General features: G+C 36.7%; 2 protein-coding genes and 1 pseudogene across 2 annotated transcripts; 2 read left to right on the forward strand and 1 right to left on the reverse strand.

The window, feature by feature from the left end:
- Window positions 1-6,036: 6,036 nt before the first annotated feature.
- LOC106317472 (B-box zinc finger protein 23) lies at window positions 6,037-6,738 on the reverse strand. The gene is made up of 2 exons (XM_013755283.1): window positions 6,495-6,738; window positions 6,037-6,420 (listed from the first exon to the last, which is right to left on the reverse strand). The coding sequence occupies exons 1-2, from the start codon at window positions 6,687-6,689 to the stop codon at window positions 6,136-6,138; spliced, it is 480 nt and encodes a 159-aa protein (XP_013610737.1). The 5' UTR covers window positions 6,690-6,738; the 3' UTR covers window positions 6,037-6,135.
- A 9,493-nt stretch (window positions 6,739-16,231) lies between these two features.
- On the forward strand, window positions 16,232-17,572 carry LOC106314684. The gene has a single exon (XM_013752517.1). The coding sequence runs from the start codon at window positions 16,232-16,234 to the stop codon at window positions 17,570-17,572; it is 1,341 nt and encodes a 446-aa protein (XP_013607971.1).
- A 990-nt stretch (window positions 17,573-18,562) lies between these two features.
- On the forward strand, window positions 18,563-23,011 carry LOC106314685 (annotated as a pseudogene).
- Window positions 23,012-23,710: the final 699 nt, after the last annotated feature.

Consider the following 23,710-nt stretch of genomic DNA (forward strand, 5'->3'; position numbering starts at 1 on the left):
CTGGCTAAGAAACCCTCTGTACCGTGGCCAACGTGACGGGTTCTTTATAGCTTCCAATAAGCTCGAAGAGTCTGTACCTATACTAACTTCTTCTAGCCGCAAATCTCTCAGACTACGAAGGACCCATAGTAAACATTCCATTTCAGTCGATAATTTATCCGGTGATGGAGCAAAAGCGTCTCTTGTGTGCATACCCACCGCTCCCATATGATTCCATGTGATCCAAGCTCCTCCTGAGTGGTATCTATTATTCCTCCAGATCGCATGAAAGTTGCACTTCACAAGTCCAGGCGTTGGTGGAGTCCACTGCTTTGGAACTCCTAGGTCATTAGGCATTGTAACTCCACTGCTCTCTACTCTATTCAACTCATGCCATAATGTTGCTTCTTCTAACGCTGTTTGTACCAAGAGAGAGTGAGATACTTGAACTTCAGCATAGATTAAGCTATTTCTATTTTTCCATATCGTCCATAGCATCCAGAGGATCGCTCTTCTTCTTGTGTGTTCTATCTTTTCATCCTTCATAAGCCGCAGACATTCATTCAACAACTCTGTGAGTATACCAGCATTAAAGGAATGGCCCGAGGTTAGATCAAACTCACTCCAGAGCTTTTGTGCCTTTGTGCACTGAAACAGAACTTGCTCAATTGTCTCTATCCCTTGGTGGCATAACTTACATGTTATCTCCACATGCATGCCATGGGCCGTAAGACGTTCTGCTACCCCTAGGCCCCCCGATGCTGCACCCCATAAAAACTTTCGAATCTTGGGGATAGTACTCATTCTCCATATTTGTTTCTTCAGATCAATCACAGCCTGATCCTGCACCATACCTTCTTCTCCCGCATTCTCAGCTAGTTTCCTTAGTATCCAACATCCACTTTTAACTGAGTAGTCTCCAGCATTGTTAAAGGCCCAAATCTCCTTGTCATCCATGTTACCCAGTATGATCTGCTTGATACGTTGAACTTCATTTGGTGGGAATAATTCCTCCAGTGTATCTATTTTCCACTTCCCATCATCTCCTATCAGCTCTGAAACCCGCAAATTTACATCCTTAGAAATTTGCTTATTCACAGGTCTTCGAGGAACATCATCGAGTATCTATTTATCAGACCATACGTAGGTATTTTTCCCGTCTCCAATGGATTTAACTAGTCCTTTCCTCAATAGATCTCTGCCAAACAAGATACTACTACGCCAAGCGTAATTTCAATAGCCCTTGCCACATTCCAAGAAGCTCGATGCAGAGTAGTAGCGACCTTTGTAAACCCTCGCCAATAAGCTATCAGGCTCATTATGCAGCTTCCATGCTTGTTTTGCCAATAGCGCTTGGTTGAAATCTTCTATATCCCTGAACCCAAACCACCTTTGTCCTTTGGTACACATATCTTTTTCCAAGCAATCCAATGAATCTTCTTTTTCTCACCATCTTCATCCAACCAGAAGCTGGCCATTGCACTCATGATCTTTTGGCAATGGTGTTTGGTCAAGCGAAAACATGACATCGCGTATACTGGGAGCACCATAGCAATAGACTTGAGGGGCACCTCCTTTCCTCCATGGAAAAGCTTTTTGGCAAACCAACCTTGTAAGTTTCTCACCAATGAAAGCAAGCAGTGTCTGTTTTGAACCCGAGAAGCATTCAGGTAAACCCAAGTAGTTCCCTTTGCCACCTTCGTTTTCAATCTGTAGAATATCAGCAAACTAACTCCTCATAACCGGATGAATATCAGTACCAAACGTGATCGCTGACTTCTGGAAGTTTATAACCTGACCCGAGGAGTTTTCATACAGCTTTAAGCATCTTAAGAACTCAGTACATTCACTTAAACTGGCTTTACACAGGAACATACTGTCATCTGCAAAAAGCAAATGCTGAACAGAAGGGCAGTTCCTCGTCAAATTCATGCCTGTAAGTGACCCATTTTTTTCTGCTCTTTCCATCACATGTACAAGAGCTTCAGCGCAAAGAATAAACAAGAACAGGAAGAGGGGATCCCTGTCTTATACCTCTCTCAGGAGTGATATTTCCAAAGGATTCTCCATTCAAGAGGACCTATATAAGACTGACTAAACGCAGCTCATTACCCACTCGATCCAACACCCAGCAAACCCCAACCGTGAACAAAGTCTCCAAGAAATCCCACTCCACTCTGTCATAAGCTTTAGACATATCTGTCTTTATAGCTATATAATCTCCTCTACAGTTGGGATCCGTCTTGAGACCATGAATCATCTCATGCGCTATGAGAAGATTATCTGAAATCAACCGACCTGCAACAAAGGCTCCTTGGGTCGGAGAGACAATCCGAGGTAGGATAACCTTTAGCCTGTTGCTCAACACTTTCGAGATGATCTTATACACCACCGGGCAAAGAGTAATTGGTCTCAGATCCTTCATTTGTTTCGCATTGGGCACCTTCGGTAACAAGCACAGTTGAGTATGGTTCCAGTCTCTCAGCATCACTCGAGACTCGAAGAATTCTTTCACCTCCTTGGTCACTTGTGCACCCGTGATGCTCCAGTATCTTTGAAAGAACTGACCTGTCATGCCATCTATCCCCGGTGCACTGTCGCTTTTGATAGCTTTGACTGCACATTTAATTTCAGCATCTGTCACCGGCTTCGTAAGGCTGTTGTTCATTCTGTCTGTGACTCTTGTTTGCATTCCTTCTAGCAACAGGTCTGCACTTTGAGAGCCAGAGGAATGAAAAAGATCTTGGAAGTACTGCACCGCGATCTCTCCTTTGTGATCTTCATCAAAATGTTCAACCCCCGTGCCATCCAAAAGCGACTGAATTCTGTTTTTCATTCTCCTCGTTTCCACCCAGCCATGAAAGACTTTGGTATTTTTATCCCCAACCTGCAGCCATGTGTTTTTACATTTCTGCTTCCAAAAGGACTCCTCTTCTTGATAAGCCTTCTCAAGCTCCATTCTCATAGAAGCCAGCAGCTGCAAGTCTGGATACTGGTTCTGCCCCTCAATCTCTAGAGTCTGACGCAGCTTCCGGATTTGCTCACTTGAGTTTACATTCGCCGTTTTCTTCCAGTGCGACAGTTCTTTGCGACATGACTTAATTCTTTCGGAAACAGAGCCTATGTTCCCTCTAGAATTAACATTCCAACCCTTACGAACCACTTCCATGACTTCTGGTTTAGTGCACCAACGTTTATCAAATGTGAACCTTCCTTTCTTCCTCACTCTTGATGGAACCAGATTCATCATGTTACAATGAATTTTTATTTCTCAATGTTAAAATTTTTAAATCAATTTAAATTTTGATTTTTTGAATTTTATTATGTAGTTCACTCCCGTTAAAAAGTGACGAATGTACGAAGTAGGTTCTATAAGCAAATCTTTAGCATCCACTCCCGCTTCTTTTTGTTCTGACGTTTCTGAAGTTGAAGATGATCATCGAGGAATGAGCTCGTTTGATTCGTGCACAAAACAGTCGGCTCGAAAGCCACGATGCTCGGTTGAGAGCCATGATGATAAGATTCAGAAGTTATGCGATGTCTGTTATTATCTTGCTACAAAAGATTTGACCGTGGCAACAATTCTTCAGACCCCTATTGTTGTTTTCTAGGAACACTCTCAAGCCGCAACAACGATTCTGAAGAAGTTAGTTTTTTTATATCTTATTTTATAACTTCTGTTTATTTTAATGTGTTTGTAATGAATTTAAAACTTCTTTTACTTTATTTTAATTTATTTATATTAAAATATATATTTTTAATTAAAATTTCATTAGTGTTTATTTATTAATTTATATTATATATGTAATTTATAAATTTCTGGCAAAATTGTGAGGTTTTTGCTAAGCATTCAAAAAGTTATCACCCAAATTTCTCCCAAATTTTCTAGGTAATTATGAGACACTTAAACGTCTTTCTCGCAATTCTATTGTAATTGTAAGAGGGATTTGCGATGAAAATATTTAGGGGCACCAAATTTTCTAGAAAATTTGCGACAGACTTAGGATGCATCCACATTCACCATGTTCACATTCACCATGTACCTAGAAAATTTGCAAGGTTAATTTGTGTCTCGCAACTCTCTTACAAATTTGCTATGAAAAAGATTTTTTGTTCATTATATTTACAAATCTAACTATATATTCTGATTTTATATAGTGAAATCTTATGTTTTCCAAAAAAAATTAAAAATCAAATATTAAATATATTTTTGTTAGTTTTGTAGTTTAATTTTTTTTAATAAAAAAATCTAAATTTATAATCAGAGTTTTGTTACGTTTTATTTTTAATTTAAAAATTTAATAAAAATAAATTACAAATAATAATTTAATTGAATCGAATTTTTACTGTAATAAGTTTGACGTTTTTTCTATTTATGTAGTCATATCTCCACAACTTCACTTTTAATACATTACTAGGTGTCTTCCTGCACCATTTGCAGTAAAAAAGTTTAAAATATTTTTTAACAGATAAATATAAATTATATTTTAAAATAAAATTTTATTAATATTGTAAATTTTCTTTTTCTTATCAATATTTTACTATAAATTTGATTTAATTAAACATAAAAATTATATTTAAGAATATGCATGTATATTTGAAATTATAATCTTAGATAGATTTTTTATCTATTTATTTTAATTAAATATATTAAATAAATTTGTAAAAGTTGCATAATTACCAAAAATTAAAATTAAACAATATTTATAAAATTTGTAGATATATAAGAAAATAATGATTTTACGATTAAAGTTTTATAATTTTCTAAAAAAATTGTATACATTTTTGAAAAATTTAGTAATAAAATTGTATAATTTAAAAATATTAAATTAAATTATATTTCGAAATTTATAATGTCATATTTGAATATATTTATTTTAATGATAATTTATGAGTTATTCTCATATTCTAAAAACAATTCCAAAAGTATAAATTGACATTAAATGTAATATATGAGTTATTACCATATTTTAAAAAGTTTACCAAACATATAAATTAACATTAAATGCAATTGTCCATGTCATATTAAGCTATACGACATGTCATCAATTTCAGTAGTCATGTCATATTTGTTTTGTGAAATTGATTGTAGAAAGGACATGTGGCAAAATCACTTCGCAAATATAGTCTAGGGGATATTCATTAATTTTTTTAGTGTAAAATAAAATTTCGAGTTTGATATGTTAATGTTGTTTGTTTGAAGGTTAAAAGTGATAATTTGAAAAGTTCAAAATTTAAAATACGTTTGTGTGTCACTTTCAAGATTTAAAATATGATTTTCCATATAATTTTGAAGTCATGTTCTATATTTGCTCGGATAAACCACAAATATGATTACTCAACATCTCTTCTGAGTGGAATAATAGAGTTATTCTTTAGGTTCACCAGCCAATAAGATTTTATTATTTCAATTTCGATATCTTTTAAAAAAGAAAACAAAATGTTATCAAGTTATATTATGTTTTTAAAATTAAAAAAGTTAAAAAAAAATAGCAGCTACAGGAAAAAGAATTAAAAAACTCTTTTTAACGTCGTCAGCAAAATACTAAACCGTAAATCCTATTCCCTAAGCCCTAAATCCTAAATCCTAAACCCTTGGGTAAACCTAAACCCTTGGGTAAACCCTAAACCCTAGGGTAAACCCTAAACCCTAGGGTAAACCCTAAACCCTAAACCCTTGGATAAATCCTAAACCCTAAATAAAAACACAAAACCCTAAAACTCTAAACCCTAAATTATAAACCCTAAACCCTTGAGCGTTTTAGTGTTTAGTGATTTTGATTTAAAGTTTAAGATTTATCCTATAGTTTAAGATTTATCCTAGAGTTTAGGGTTTACCCAAGGGTTTAGGGTTTAGGGTTTAGGATTTAGGGTTTAGTGATTAGGATTTAGGGTTTAATGTTTTGCTGACGACGTTAAAAATATTTTTTTTGTAATTATTACTATTTTTTATTTATTTCTTTTTACCTTTTAATTTTAAAAAGATAATATAATTTGACAATATTTTTGTTTTTTTTTTTTAATTTGGTGAACCTAGAGGAAACTATGTATATATATAGACTTCATTACATAAACTGTTATTATTAGACATAAATATTCAGTAGTTTGTCACTTAGTCTACAAACATGAATGGACCATCCATGATTTTGTGTATCTTTAAGGACTTAAGATGACAGAAGGAGTCTTGTCTGTCTCACCTGAGTTTCCGGCTTCATTCTCCTCACTGGAATATTGACTATTCAAAGATGCTTTTGACTGAATGTGGTAAGTTTCGGAGCTAAGATTAGTGCTGCATCCGGAGCTTTTAGTCAAAGACTGATCAGAAGCTTGGACTCCAGAAAGTAGAAATCTTTGGTGGGAGCTGCAAATGTGAATGGCTCCATCACAGTCATTACAGAGCAATGCTCTGTCATCTAAGCAGAAGAAGTACCCTTTTCTCTCCTACATATTTATATGTGTTCGAGTCAATTGGTAAAACACCTCTGCGAGTGTTAACAGAGATGATGGAAACAAACCTTGCAAATATCACATAGAGGAGCTGCAGATGATGTGGTGGATGAAGGTTTCTGTAGAGGAACTCGGTGATGCCTCTGGAAAAGTTTATTAGCTTCATGAACCGTAATGTCACATGGCTTGCAAAGTGCAGCTTCATCTGAACAGCAAAGTACTTCTGCTTCAGCTTTTTCACACACTTCACACTGTATCTTCATCCTTCAAGTTTCTAATACAAAGGCACTGAACATGTTCCTTAACATTATTAAGAAGTAGGACAAGGAGGGAATCTAAGAGAAGTGGAATAAGAAAGAAGAAACTTGAATAGGTTCACATGCTGAGGTTAGACCAACTTTGTGGGTGGCATTTAAGTCAATAAATGTTCTGCTACCGAAGTCCCCATGACATGATTCTCCAGAAGCTTGTGTACTACTTGTTTCCTTTTGAGATATAAATTGGCAGACAAAACAACAAGCTTCTCTTAATGCACAAGCATGGCAAGCCAAAAGAAATGAGAGGACCACACTATGCAAAACTAAGATTGGGGGATAAAGTGAATGACCATAGGCAATGGCACATTGGACAAGCATAGACTGATCCAACACCCTAGAACGTCAGGAGCTCATGGCACATTCACACTCCCCATCCCTTTCCCATGCGTAGACAAAGGTCTATGACTCGTCAACATTCGCATCTCTTGATTGAAAAATGCAGTAATTGTAATGGGCCAATGAAAATAGGCCTGCACAGAAAGAAGTGTCATGGGCTAGTCCAATTTTCTTTAGTCTTGCCATATTTGTTACATGAAGTATCTGGAACATGAGGGGAGACTCTCAAAGACACGCAGCCCATCCAACTTGTAATAATATAATCCTTGTTCAAAATTACGCTAGGCATAACAACGCGTACGCTCGACCCGGACCTAGCGCCGAATCAATTAATCGGAGATTACGCGGAGATTAATCGGAACTTAGTTTTAGCACTGTTATAGCTATATATACGAATATATACCTTTTTTAAAATAAAAATACCAATAAACTACGTAGTGCAGTGGTTTGCTACTGTTTTTTCATTCCATTATTTATCAGATATATCTTTCATTTAAACATAGAGAAGGGCACAAAAGTCATTTTCCCTGTCATCTTCCTAAAAATCCTACTATGAGTTATGTATTTTATTTTTCTGCCATCAACCATTCTTTTTTTATTCAAAATATTTTGTCAATTTCTTTTGATATTTTTCATAAACGGTTGATGTTCTATCTATCCAAACACACGAACGCAGCTTATGATGAGCTTATTAGTGTAAATTACATTTAAGCAATACTCCAGCTGCTGAAACTACAAGAAGTAAAAGATCCTTTAAAGCAACTATGCAGATACAGAGAGATTGGCTGTTTAAGAGCTAGGGAATATGCCAGAAACACGATGGGACCACTGTTTAGAAATGAAGATGACGACAGCACCAGCTAAAGAGAAGAAAGGAATAGACATCGAAAATTTTAGATTTTGATTAATCGGCTTCCGACAATTATACGCCGCGTTTTTCTTATTCTATTATCTAGGCGCAGATTATGCGTGATACTATTCAACACAACCAAATTGATGATAATCGCCACGTTCATCAACCGTGTAGTGTGTAGGCGGCAGAAAAATCGGCTAGGCGGCCGCAATTTAGTGAGACGTCCATAGCTAAAAAGCTAGAACAATCTGAATCTCTCTACAAAAATCTACCAATAGATCTTTCACGAACTTGCTGCATTTTTTCAAAATGCACATATATATATAAACTAGAGAACTGGATCTTATCTTCATATTTTTGAATCGGATTTGGTTTGCTTCTTTGGTTTCCCAGCACTAATATGTATAAACTTAGTGTTTTGACTTAAGGATTTATTGTGCTATTATATTTCTTAAATTAAGGAGGTGATTTGTCAAAATACTTTGGTTTGGGTCAGATTCAGTTTTTGAACCCATTTGGATATTTAACCAATTTATATTTGTGTTCGGTACTATTCAAATCGGATTTGGTTTGCTTCTTCGGATTCGGGGTTTTTGCCCAGCGCTAATATGTGGTAATTTAGTGGTTTGACTTAAGGATTAATTTTGTTATTGTTTTTCTTAAATTAAGGAGGTGATTTTGTTAAATTTTATGTTGGTTAACATTTGATTATACAAATAATTTAGTTCAGTCAAACACAATTTATAATAATTTTAACCAAATAAAAATTTGTTTAATCTAATTTATTAATTTTGAGTTTCATTACATTTTCTAACATTGTAGTTATCAAAATGTATTATTGAGAAATATACATGCTTAATTGTGCTTTAGAAATTTCATATTAAACATTAGGATTAATAAATTTCTATTAAAAGTTATATAGTAATGATTATATATATCACAATTTTTTTAGAGATTTATATAGGTTACATTTTTTGTGAAAAACATATTACACATTTGGTCCATCTAATATCAAATTATAGCCTTTTAAAATCTCTTATTTATCCCATAAATAATATTTTCGTTTATAGATTAGGCCCATCAAATAAACACATTATTATTTGTCCAGAAACAATACTTTTGATGGCATTTGATTGAATTATTGGAATAACATAAGAGAGATACAATATAGATATATCCCTTATATATTAATTGAGAAACATTACAACATTGTTTTGTAGCCACGTGTCACCATGAGAATGAAATTCATAATTCTTAGAGAAATAGGTTGGTTCATCTTAACTTATATTATACTTTTTATTAAACTAACTATTAAATTGATAAATAGTATATAAAAGAATATTCTCGCATTTTTCTCAAATAAAAACTACGGAATTGCATAATATGATTAACGTATATATGACAATTAATGATTATGAATAATAAATACTTGATAATAATTTTGATTTTAGCTCATTTTTGTTTAATTTTATATTATTAAAAGATATTAAACAACCACATTAAATATATAATTAAAAAAAATTCTTATATGTTATATTTTGAATTTTTAAAACGACTATAAATTACTAAAAACATTATGTCGCACACTAACATTTTGTGATCAATTTTTTAATTTTTTTTTTGTAATAACAAGATACAAATGATCATAAATAATATGAATATGAAGTCTCATTTACTTGATATTCATACTATATATTAATATAGTTAAAAATTAAAGTATATAACATAGAAAAATACTTAAATATGATAATTTTTTTAATTTGTATTAAAAATTATTGAGACCTTAATATTTTAATTTTGAAATTTGCATTCAAAAAATTCACATTAGAAATTTTGTTTTTATTTTATGAGTATAAATTCTCAATAATAAATATTTCTCCGGGTATTTAAATGGGCCGAAAGCAAATGTCCATATCATGTAGGGTGTTTAGGTAACATGTGATTTAGTTTCGCATGGCAGGTTGATATACCATGGATTTTACCTACTTTTACCCATGATATATAAGTGTTTTAGGATATATTTACTACGATTTGAAGTCTTTTTAGTATTGTTTTAGGTTAAGGTACATTTTAGAGGAAAGTGGTGATTTTAGAGTCTTTTAGAGCTTTTTTAGGTGAAGAGATGCACAGACACGTCAGATGTCTAGCTATGGATGGAAACCTTCCCACGGTGAGATTGAGCTGATATTTTGACACAAGATAGAGCTTTGAGGTAGCTTTCCAATGCCACCGGTTTAGGTCAATCAACATCATGTAGCAGAAGTTATGCCCGTTTTACTGAAGAGTGGTCAGTCTGCCTCGCGAGAGAAAACTGTCGAGGAGATGAAAGAACGTCGATCGATAAGACATCCTTGGTGTCGATCGACGGTGATTACAGAATGCGGGCCAAGTATATTTCAAGACCGACTTAAGCCCAGAAAAACCAAAAATTACCAGAATACCCTTGGACGACCTAAAACCATATTTATGTATTTTCTAAGCCATTGCTGACGGCTAAACTTTCTTTACGCTATTTATTCTATTCATTGTTCTTAGTTAGGAGAGAAGGGAGAAACTCCTTCAGAGTCCTCCTGGAACTCCTTCGGTTTTTATATATATTGCAGTTTCATCTATGATTTTTTGTGACAACTATCATGTTTGAATAGATTCACCTTGCTAGATTTAGGGTTCAGATAGTCATGAGGGATTATCCCAAAAAAATAGATCTGCTAAGTTGTTAAAATATCAATCAACTTTACTGTTCTTTAATGTTTGTGTTCTAAAGTAGCTAACTAGGACCTTGTCCATAGATAATTGGACGCAAGAGAAGCATGGTCCTTTGTCTGATTTAGTTTACATTGTGCTAGGATTGCTATAAACAAGTGACAACTGATTTAGTTTAACCTAGTGAACAAGTCAAAATCGCGCGGTAAAGCTTGCTAGAAGGAACGTCGATCAACAACTCAGTAGTTGCATCGATCGACTGACTGAAAGGTGTATCGATCGACAATCCATAATTGGTATCGATCGACACTTTCTCAAGACCAACAAGCGACAGCTGAGGTCTTAGATCTAGAAAATAGATAATCTAAACAAATAGAAGTTGATAGATTATTACTTAGTTTGAGTTTCAGAATATCGTACCTTAGCATCTATACCATTATAATTCTGATTGCCTGAATAGAAGCTCTAAGTTTAACGAACTATCCTTCCATCAAACAACTCATCAATTTACTGAACAACTACCTTGTTCACTATGTTTTGGTATTTACTGCTTTATAATCTATTAGCCTACCTTAATCAATAACTATTTAGATCTAGTGTGTGTCCTAGCTCCTTGTGAATTTGATCCCTAAGTGCTACAACTCGGCCTCTTATTTGAAAGAGTACAAATCACTCCTTAGGGTAATTTGAGTGATATCACAGGTGGATCGAACCTGAAATGTGTTGACATCCCAAGTCTTTTAATATTTTCCATTCAAACGAAAGACAAACTAAATAAATTAGGCCCAGGTTTAGTGTCCCATGTACACCAAACAAGTTTCCTTGCTGTGAAAAATACCAACACCACATTTTAATTTCTTGATTAATTTTTGTTGGTGGACAAAAAAAAAAATTATTGTACCAATAGTTTACAAAACTACAAAAATAATTTTTTGGGGGATTTTAATTTTTTTTATTTACCCGGACATAACCAACAATGTTGGAATAGGCTTAATTAAGAGTTCCTATCTGAATCGTATGTATTTTAAATAAAACCTCAAACGATTGTAACCAGAAAACAAGAAAGAGACTACTATACCTTTGACCTCGCTTACAACTATTGGAGGATTTGAAGTGAGATGAGGCTACGAAAGTGACTTTGTTTCATATTGTTTTCTTAAGTTAGACCATATGGGCCGTTGAATGGTGTACCGTCACTCAGTTCTTTTCCCCCGCTGATCAAGTGACAATTTAGTTGATATCACTATACCAAAAAGCAGCAAGTAACGGACAAAGTTGAATTGCTTATTGGACTTATCGCAAGTGCGGTTAGAGCATGATTATTGGGGGTTCTTAAAGTGGAGTTCTAAGAGTGGGGTTCTTAGCGGAATATAAGAATCTGTTTCTTAACTTTTAACTAAAAAAGTTAAGAACCGGCTCTTAAAACTCTTATTTAAAAACCAGTTCTTAGTTTTTTTAGTTAAAAGGTAAGAGACGGGTTCTTATATTCCGCTAAGAACCCCACCATAAGAGCCCCCCAATAATCATGCTCTTAGAGATCAATACCTTCTATTTTTAATTGATTTAAACGTATTAGTGTTGTAAGATAACATTTTTTAGTTTTAGTTGAGAATATGTGTGAAATCCATTTAGCATTCTGGGAAGCGTATTATTGGATGAAGATGAATCTATAGATGTTGGAAAAATGTAAGTGGTTGAAGGAGAAAGTACCATGCACACCTACCACTACACTCCAATTTAGTGGGAAATTTAAAGAACAAACCGGAAACCACAAGTATGCATTCATGACTCAACTTTAAGCTCATGGTGTTAGATATATATTCACGATATGAAGGTGCCTGCCCCTAATGATTTATATATATATATATGTATATATATTATGCTTATCGTACTTGTGGATAATTATAATCAGCTGCTTGTATGATAATTGGCTGAAAATTGTAAAGTTTCTTTATAATAAGTTAGTATTGCTATTGTATCTATGTAGCCATTAAATACCAGATGGAATAAAATAACTGCAGGAAGCGTTTATGTCAGGTCATGTATATGTCAAAAGTTACCCTAATCCGGTCCCTAATGAGAACCAAGGCCCTGAATTCATATTCTGGCCAGTTTTTACGTCCGCGTTAGCTTATTATCGCCTCTTGCATATTTATTCTAAGAGCTGGATTTTAGTCCATTATCCCAGGATATGCAACATTTGCGCTGATGCCATAGCAAGTCAGGTTAGAACCAGAGTCATGTTTTAGTTTTGTTAATTTTTGAAATGTCTTGAATTTTTACTCACCGGTAAAAGGCCACATTCGTTTGGTAGGATTAGGAAAAATACATTTATTAGGATATAATGGTAGTAAATTTATGGAAAAAAGATTGATTACGTGAAGTATTGACCATCGCTAACCATGCAAGCTAAATTAATGTATACCTAGCTACACGAAGTATATGTTATGCTCAACTTAATGATGTTATGTAGTAAACATCACAAGTTTAATTTCATTCATCCAAAATTGATGTAGATACCAAAGACCGTTTAAATATCTCGTTTCATCAATTAAATATGACCGATTCGACCTTGATTTAAATAAAATTATATTTTAACCCACATTTTAAAAGTGTAAGAATTTTTTTATACAAAATCAATATGTTTTAAGATTTTTGATATGTAGTGTTTTAACATTATTATTATAGTGACTCTAACATTTTATTTGTTTAAATTTATTTGATGTCAACTTAAACCAAACATAATCTCACGTATATAATTATTAATTATATACATTTAAGAATAAAAATCTAAGATTAAGAATCTTATATGAAATTTTTACTAAGTTTAAATAAAGGAAATTTTTATTTATGAAAATGTAAATATAATAATTCATTAACTTAATTAATTTTATATCAAACAAATAAAATGTTAGAGTTAGTAAATTGACATTAAATAAGTTTTATAATAAAACAATGATCAAATAAGTGTATATCACAAAATTAACCAAACGAATTACATAAATTTTATTAAAAGTTAATAACTAAACAGATTAAAATAATTTAAAAATAAATAAATAATATATTATATAACTTTCATATTAAATATAAATCAGACAGTTATTATAACGGTTATTATAATGGTTGCCAACAAATATCGATCGATGTTGACATCTTCTTATCGTTCGACAGCGAAGCCACCCGAGAGTTAATGACAAATTAGAAGATTTCATGTTTCACAAAAGTTTCAATAATTACATCTTAAGTTTCTGGCCGCCTGTTAGGCTATTTATTAGGGTTTTGTATAATTTTAGACGCAGACTTGCATAGAGACCTTTTTAGACCTAATGTGGAGGAAGCAAGAAGCCACCATTGAAAGGGGAGAGCTCAGAATTGGAGAGATAGATCAACACTGTAAAACAGAGAAGATCTTGAACTCCCTTGTTTTCATTCATTTTGTTGCTTACTCTATTTACTCATTTTATTTAAGCATTATTCAGACCATCATAACTATGTGTTCCATGAATATGTTTGAGTAGTCCTTACTGTTAGATTTAGATTTCTCAATAGGTTGATAAATGTATTACTGACAACAACAATTGTGAGGGTGTTAAGAAATATAGTTCTTCATCTAGTTGTGCTTAAAGCTAAGTTTAGGATTGATCACCCTTTAAACTTAGATCTTAGGATTAATTGAGATCAAGCAATGGCTTGATCTCAATACCTGAAATTAACTAGTATGATCTAACTGAGTAGTTACAGACGAGAGTTGGTCTAGTGAGTTAGAGAATATAAATCAAACCCATCCGTAAAGTTTTCTTGAAGAAGTATCGATCGACGCAGCAATAGCCATGTCGATCGATATTTTGAAAGGTGTATCGATCGATATTCGTAACGAATTATTGATCGACACTTTTTCGCGATTAACATCCGAGAGTTGAAATCTGAGATCCAGATTTGATAATCAGATTGATTATATCTTAGTTTGAATTCAAGAACAATTAATATCAATAAACCCTTAAAAATCGCTTTAGGTATTACTTATCATACCTGAGAACATACCTGAATCTAGCTATTTCTCCCAACTGATAACAACCTCAAAACAAATCAATCAAGAAATAAACTTGCTCACCAATCCATTTACTGTTTTAAAACTTATAAACCAATTAATTTAGATTTATTTCAAGACCATAATCTACTGTGTAATCCTAGAGTCTCTGTGGATTCGATCCATAAGTGCTACATCCGAACCACTTATTTGAGAGAGTAATTCACTCCTTAGGGTAATTTGAGTGATATCAAATTTGGTGCCGGTGCCGGGGACTCTTTCTTATTACCATTGGATTAAGTTTAGAATTCAGTATAGATTTTGTTACTAAATTTGCTAAAAAGTTTTCCCTCTCTTCCTGCTGACACACGAACTTAAAGATGGAAGATATGGAATTCGGCCGGATATCGATCAACGAAATGACAACAACATTGAGCGACAGGTCGATAGCAGAATTGATCGACGCCGCTCATCAAACATCGATCGACGACACCCCGCCGGAAGCAGGTAAGTTTCCTCTTACCAATGATGCTAATAAGGGAGTAGTCCTAGGAGAACCTAAAGGTCAACTAAGCAACACAATTAACCAAATCATCAATACACAGGAGACTGAAATCCCTGTTAAAATAAAACCGATCTCAGAAAGAGATCATGAGACAAAATTGCCCTTGCAAGACTACTTAAACCCTGGCAGAACCTATTCCAATAGGTCCGCCATTAAACTACCAAAAGATGAAACCAAGAAATCCGGGGTCAGTCTCGAATATTTATTCTTGGTACGTCAAACCCCTTTCCGTGGAACCGTCTCAGAGCACCCACAGGATCGAACACTTAGAAGATATGATGTATGATGAGTACAATCGCTGTAAAATCTTTCCATTCTCCTTAGAAGGCGATGCCAGAAAATGGCTGGACCAACTACCTACGGGTTCTCTAACCTGTTGGAAGGAGATAAGGCATACTTTCATCAATCAATTCTTCGATGAGACGCGTTACTGGGATGTAAGGAAGAAAATTTCCACATTCCGTCAAGGTCCACGGGAGTCATTCAGAAACGCATGTGAGAGATTCAAGAGTTACCAACTTGAATGTCCCCACCATGGTTATCCAGAACAACAACTCATTAATACCTTTTATGGAGTTGTTAACTTGCACTACCAAATTACGCTTGACACAACCAGTGAAGGGAACTTCAGTACCATGAACCCTGAAGAGGCAAAGCGTTTGATCAAGAATGTAGCTACGGGTAGATCCTACGAAATGATGGATGTAGAGCGAGAATGGAGACTTGACTCATTGGATGAGTAACCATTAGCCAAAATCAAAGAATCTCTAGATTCGCTTCATTCAGCTCTAGAGGGACAAAAACAGTTTGGGATATACCAAATTGACAATGATACCCTTTCTGAATTAGAACAACGAGTAGACTTCGTAGATAATTAAACCTTGAAAGATAGGTACCCTATCCCTAACCCCGATAGCTTGACCCAAAATTACGATGCTACTGTTGGCTCATGCCGAGGTAGTGCGAAGTTTAGATTAAACTAAGCTTTCACGGAAAATCGCAAAATGGTCACTGACCTGAACGGAAAGATAGACGTGATCTACAGAGAGCTAATGAGAAATTTCGACTCTCTAAGTGAACACACTAAGAGATTGGACAGTCAAATCGCAAAAAACGCGATCGCCATCAAAAGAGAGGCAGGATGTCTCCCTGTGCGAAATGACGCGAATTCAAAACGTCAAATTAATGATGTGTTACTGAGAAGCGGACGAAGCCTCAACCCGAGCACAATAGAGATCAACCAAGCTGAAAAACATGTTGACGTTGAGAGACCTGGGGAAAATAGGTCACGACCAATAATCCTCGATAATCCCAACCCCGAGTCTGAAACACCTCGGGAAAGTGAGCGGTCCAACACCGAGGATGCAGCCATTGATCTCGAAGAGGAAGAACAGGAATTAGAAGAAGAGCTAGAAATCGATCGACAAGAAGGAACTAACGTCGATCGACCCACTGCAGAAAATATCGATCGACAAACTGAAAGTAATATCGATCGACGCTCAACTCTTGCTGAACCGGCCTTAGAGAGAGTGTATAAGACTCTACCGCCCTTTCCTCCTAAAAAGATGCAAACTAAGCGAGAATTAGATAAGGCGATCTGTAAGAAAGCATTCGATAAAATCACGTTGGAAATGCCATTGAGTGATGCCATAAAAGTTTCGTCTTCAATAAAGAAATATGTAAAAGATATGGTATCCAACAGCTTCCCAGGTACTGAACACAACGTCATGATGGTTTCAGAGGAAGTAAGTGCAATAATCCAAGGAGAAACCCCGGTTAAGAGACCTGATACGGGCAGTTTTGTTCTAGATTGCAATATACGACACAAGAGCTTTCCTCGCTCCCTCTGTGATTTAGGTTCCAGCGTGAACCTTATGCCGCATCCTGTCGCGATATCCCTGGAATACGACAAGTTCAAGCCTACCAAATTAACTTTCGTTCTTGCCGACAGATCCGTTAGGATACCTGAGGGAGTACTTCATGACGTGCCAATAAAGATTAACAACTGCCACGTACCTACGGATTTCGTTGTACTGAGATACCAAAATGAACCGAAAGATCCCTTCATTTTAGGTAGACCATTCCTAGCTACAGCTGGTGCGATCATCGATGTCAAGGAAGGTAGGATATCTCTAAACATTGGAAACATTTCGATGACCTTCGACATGGAAAAGCTGATTAGACGACCCTTGATCGATAAACAAACCCCATACATGGATGATATCTCTGAGTTGGCTGAAGAATCTTTCATAGATTTGTGCTCATATGATCCCCTAGATAAAGTACTTACGTCCAGTGAAGAAGAGACATTTAGTGTTGACATCAGAGCTGAGGAATGCACATGATTGATGGACGCAAGTATGGAAGTAGAAAATGTTGATGACATAGAGGATGACCCTTCGGAAATCAACGTTGATCGATATTTGAAAAAAGCCATCGATCAACAACCATCTTCTTTAGAAGATTGGGATCCCGAAAAAGCACCAAAGATTGAGTTAAACTACCTGCTGAACTAAAATATGCTTATCTCTATAAAGATTCATACCCCGTAATCGTGAACGCCAACTTTACCAACGGAGAACTGGTGTTATTATTAAACAAGCTGCGAAAATATAGGAAAGACCTTGGATATTCTCTCGATGATATTCCTGGTATCTCTCCAGATCTGTGCATGCACCGGATTCACCTAGAAGACAATTCAAAATCGTCAGTGGAACACCAAAGGCGGCTAAACCGAAAATTGAAAGAAGTTGTTAAAAAGGAAATAATCAAACTTCTAGATGCCGGTGTCATTTACCCGATTTCAGATAGCAATTGGGTTAGCCCCGTGCATGTCGTACCAAAAAAGGGCGGAATCACCGTGGTAAAGAATGATAAAAATGAACTCATCCCAACGCGAACTGTCACCGGACATCGGATGTGTATCGACTATAGGAAGTTGAACGCTGCCACAGGAAAGACACTTCCCTTTACCCTTCATTGATCAAATGTTAGAAAGATTGGCAAATCACCAATATTATTGTTTTCTTGACGGTTACTCCAGATTTTTCCAAATCCCTATACACCCTGACAATCAAGAAAAAACAACTTTTACATGCCCTTACGGAACATTCGCATACCGCAGAATGCCTTTCAGTCTTTGTAATGCTCCCGCCAATTTCCAACGTTGCATGATGTCAATCTTCACATACATGATTGAGGACTTCATGGAAGTTTTAATGGATGATTTCTCTGTGTATGGATCCAGTTTCAAAAACTGTCTCGATAACCTATGTAAAGTTTTGGCAAGATGTGAAGAAAAGAACCTCGTTCTAAGTTGAGAAAAATGCCACTTTATGGTTAACGATGGAATCGTCCTAGGACATAAAGTCTTCGCTGCTGGCATAGAATTAGATCGGGCAAAGATTGAGCTGAAGACCGGCCTGCCTGCACCCACGAACGTAAAAGACCTGAGAAGTTTTCTCGGGCATGCCGGATTCTACAGGAGCTTCATACAAGATTTTAGCAAAATCGCTAGACCTCAAACCTCCCTCCTCTGTAAAGAAGTTAAATTTGACTTCACACCAGAATGCGTAAAATATTTTGAGGAGATAAAGAAAGCCCTGATAACTGCCCCCATCGTACAAGCACCTGACTGGAATCTTCCTTTTGAAATTATGTGCGATGCAAGCGATTTCGCTGTAGGAGCAGTTCTAGGCCAAAGAAAAGACAAAAAGCTACATGCATTTTACTACGCCAGTCGAACACTCGACGAGGCACAAAGGAATTACGCAACAACAGAAAAAGAATTGATTTATGTAGTTTATGCATTTGAAAAGTTCCGCCAATACCTGGTTGGCTCGCGCGTCATCGTTCATACTGACCACACTGCGATCAAATATTTAATGCAAAAGAAAGATGCGACACCATGACTCCTGCGATGGATCCTTCTACTCCAAGAATTCGATATCGAGATTAAAGATAAAAGAGGAGTAGAAAACGGGGTTGCAGATCATCTTTCCCGAATACGAATAGATGATGACATTCCTATCGATGATTTCTTGCCGACAGAAAATGTTTACCAGATGGATTCATTCATCGAAAATGTATGTCTCACTTCCGAGGAATTGTCGATCGATATTGACAATGGTATGTTGATAGATACTCCAGATGATCCAAATAAAGAAATAAATCCCATAACCCTCAACTTCAATATAAAAGTAAACGTCTCGTATAATAAGATGCACCCTGACAATGATTCCCTCGTAGACGAAAGTCTGCATCGGGAAGTGCACGTAGTTGGGAAAGGTTCAAAGACCAGACTTTGGTACGCTGATATAGTGAACTATGTAGCTACTGACATTGAACCCGAAGAGTTGAGAGGTTATACAAGGAAGAAGTTTTTGAGAGAAGTTAGAAGATATCATTGGGACGAACCATATCTCTACAAACACTGCTCTGACGGGATGTATAGACGCTGCGTCGCCAAAACTGAAATCCCCGATATTTTGTTCCAATGCCATGGATCAGATTACGCTGGACATTTTTCAACCTTTAAAACAATATCAAAAATTCTTCAGGCAGGATTCTGGTGACCAACTATGTTCTGTGATGCTCATGTATCATAGCACAATGCGACAGATGTCAACGAAGGGGAAAATCAGTAAAAGACATGAAATGGAACATAAATCTATTCTAGAAGTAGAAGTATTCGACTGTTGGGGAATAGATTTCATGGGTCCTTTTCCTTCTTCTTACAGGAACAAATACATCCTAGTCACTGTTGATTATGTGTCAAAATGGGTCGAGGCGGTAGCTTCCCCAACAAACGATGCATCCGTAGTTATCAAACTTTTCAAAAGCATTATCTTCCGAGATTTGGAATTCCCCGAATAGTCATAAGTGATGGCGGATCCCATTTCATTAACAAAGTTTTCGAAGTATTACTCCGTATGAACGGAGTGCACCATAGAGTTGCTACAACCTACCACCCGCAAACGAGCGGGCAGGTAGAAGTCTCAAATCGACAGATCAAAGAAATCTTAGAAAAGATTGTAGGAACATCTAGAAAAGATTGGTCTAGAAAGTTGGACAATGCACTCTGGGCTTACCGGACTGCCTTCAAAACTCCTTTAGGAACCAACCCATTTCACCTGCTATACGGAAAATCATGTCACTTACCGGTTGAGCTGGAACACAAGGCAGCTTGGGCTATTAAATTATTAAATTTCGACATCAAATCAGCTGCCGAAAGGAGGTTCATACAGCTCAACGAACCGGATGAAATTAGACATTTAGCCTATGAGAGTTCAAAGATATACAAAGAAAAAACGAAAGCATATCATGATAAAAAATCAGACAATTTGAACCAAATGATCAGGTGCTGCTATATAACTCTTGGCTAACGTTGTTTCCCGAAAAACTCCGATCTCGTTGGTCAGGTCCTTTTACTATTGTGAACGTCAATCCTTATGGAGCTATTATGCTTATAAATAATAAAGGAGACGAATTAACGGCAAATGGCCAACGAGTAAAGCACTATTGGGCTAAACCGCCAAATATCGGGCCTATAAACTTAGACCCCCTTCCCGATAATTAGAAAAATCAAACGTCGAGTCAAGCTAAGGACTTGAAATAAGCGCTGAATGGGAGGCAACCTATGTTTAGTTTTCAAATTTTTAGAATTTTTAGGATAATAATAATAATTAAAAAAAAAAAATTCTGGAAAACAAAATGTCTGTTGATCGACGTCGACACCTCTTCATCGATCAACATCGACTGAACAGACAAGGGCTCATTTAAGTCGACATTCGCACAAACCCAGAAACCCTACGAAAGCGCTCCCCACCTCTTTTCTCTCTCGTTTTTCAGCCAAATCCAACGATTCTTTCGCTCATTCCATTCGTTTTTCAATCCTCTATCCGCTTAAATCGTTTAACTCACGCATCATCATGGTATGGACACGAAATTTTCTAAATTTTCGTTCTTGCTAGGGTGGAAATAGAGAATGAGTTAGAACCAAGATTTTCGGGCCTTTATATATCAAATTGTGCTAAAGAAGTGATAGAATACGGATCACTGATCAATTTAAACCTATTATATGTGTCATGCAAATCGAATTTGCATCAATGGGTTTTTTCAGGTTTCCGTGAAGGTGAAATCGACCGATGAAACACAACTTTCATCGATCGATTATCACAAACGAATATCGATCGACATTGACTAGTTACTGATACACTAAATATGAATCTTTGCTACTGCCAAGTTAACAGTTGTGATTATAGTACTTTAGATTCAATCCAGAGGACCAGTCTACACTTTACTCTTATAAATTTCAATGACAAGCTAAGAAGAAAATGGTTTTCAATTCAATTGGTGACGCGGAAAACAAGTAAACTAGAGTTTGATTCAATTTAACAAGAAGCTAGCCTAGGGTATTTCATTGGGTGTTGAGCGAGAGCCAAACAATTATTCAAGCGCGATGCAGTGCTTTCTAGAACTCGGATCACTCAGCTGGAACACCCCACTGTCGTGGTGGTGATCTCTTTGCTGGTCGATCCCATCATCTAACTGTCGTTGAGATGAGAAACGACTGCAAGCCTTAGAGATCAGGTCCGATCAGTTCACTTACTACCCTAATATCTACTTTCGCTGATTAGGGATACTAAGCTCATTCAATACATGTCAAGCTATCTCCTAAGCGGTTAGCTAGGCGATAAACTTAGGATCTAACATCAAGTGATCAGATTAATGGAAGCCTTAAGAATAGTATGGATGAAGAATAATCAAGAATAGCTTATCTATGTTTAGCTCATATTTCAACACCCTAGAACCCTAGGCGAGCTAGATCACTACTCGATCATGATGCAAGCAATCAAAGACATAGATTCTGAATGAAACTGCATAATAATAAGAGTAGTAAACAAAGGGTTCAGATGGTCTTCTCTATGCGAGAATGGATTCTTCTCCCTTACAAGTTGCAGATCACAAAAGCTAATAATTCTCTTGTAAAAAATAGCGTAAGTAATAAAATATGATAGATGGTGTCTTTATATGGAGGCGCCAATAGGTAGAAAAGATATTAGGGCAACAGGGCTTTAATTCCTGAAATAGGAGCTTCCTTATTTGTCGGGAACAACCTCGGGATCACTCCGTCTGCTTGTTCCGCTTGAGAATAGTCTCGGGACTGTTCGCCTTGAGTGTTCTTCGCAGGAATGCTCCAAAAGGACAGCTTCTCTTCAAGCACTCTCTCTTCACTCTTCTACCACCTCCAGACCTGTAAAAGATCAAAAAGGACTAGACTGACACGGATTAAGGACTCGAATCAATACGAAAACACCTATACAATGATGTGAAAAACACCATATATCAGTTACCATCGATCGATATTGCACCAAACCATTAAATAGGACTGAATTCCTATTTTCGTTTATGGTTTTTGGTTGCAGATGTATGAATGGAGGACGAAGCGGAGGTTTGAAGTAGGCGGCAGTAGCACAGCTCCGCCACCACCACCGGTTCGCGACCAGAACCCTTGGCCGCGCGAGCGCGAAGACGAACCTATTATGCTCTTTGACCACTTCGAGGACACACACAAAGCGGCGAAGAGCTTGGCATGTAGAAACCGTGCTATCGAGGATACTTGGGACGACTATGACAGCATATTCTACAATGAGTGGCTAAAAGTCTCCATCGACCCGACGCGGTTCGTCGATCCAGACGTGATCCGGGCTTTGGGCATCAAATCAGACCTCGAGGACTTGTTCGCGGAGCTGAATATGGGAAACATGGCCACTAACCCATAGGTTCTCTACCCGGAGTTAGTCCGTCAGTTCATGGCCACGGTGAACGTCTACTATGCCCACGAGAGGGCAAAGAGAGCTAACGAGGATGTCTTGACCTTCTTCATTTGCGGCATCCGCTACAGAGCCCCTCTCTCGACCCTCTGCACTATCTATGGGTTCGAGAACGAGCGTCAGCACGCCGTCGTACCAGATTTTGCAGGGATCTCGACATTTTGGGGGCACATAGCCACCGGCTTCTTCGACTCCGCCAAGACTCTTCAGACGGACATCCGTCACCCGACTCTGCGCTACTTAATGAAGGTCCTTGACAACACTTTATTGTGCAAGATGGAACCTAGTAAGGTTCGGGTGCAGGAGCTCACATTGGTCTATTACGCGGTGAGGAGTTTGGTTCACATGGAGGACATCGAGGAGCCCGCAGACGACGTGTGGCCCAACATTGGAGCCCTCTTTGCTGAGCATCTGATCAAGCTCAAGATGAAGCCGTTCCAATCAGAGGGAAGGAAGAAGGAGACGGTCGGGAACCTACTTACCCCAATTTTCATACATTACGGAGTTCCGTTAGATGATGCTGAGATGGATGACCGGATCGTCTACATGGATGAAGCACATCTCACAAGCACCCAGTGGCTCAAGGAAGACCGCGACTGGTACTTCAGGGATGAGAATGGCACGCACTTGGTGAGGCTGCCACTTCGT

This window comes from Brassica oleracea, chromosome C9 (genome assembly GCF_000695525.1).
Source record: "Brassica oleracea var. oleracea cultivar TO1000 chromosome C9, BOL, whole genome shotgun sequence".
Classification (NCBI taxonomy): Eukaryota; Viridiplantae; Streptophyta; class Magnoliopsida; order Brassicales; family Brassicaceae; genus Brassica; species Brassica oleracea.

Excerpts from the sequence above, each read along its gene's own strand:
- LOC106314684 (XM_013752517.1), top strand. The coding sequence starts at position 16,232 with ATGGTCACTGACCTGAACGGAAAGATAGACGTGATCTACAGAGAGCTA.
- LOC106317472 (XM_013755283.1), bottom strand. The coding sequence starts at position 6,689 with ATGAAGATACAGTGTGAAGTGTGTGAAAAAGCTGAAGCAGAAGTACTT. Across the intron at positions 6,421-6,494 it reads CTCTATGTGATATTTGCAAG|GAGAGAAAAGGGTACTTCTT; the intron begins GTTTGTTTCCAT and ends ATAAATATGTAG.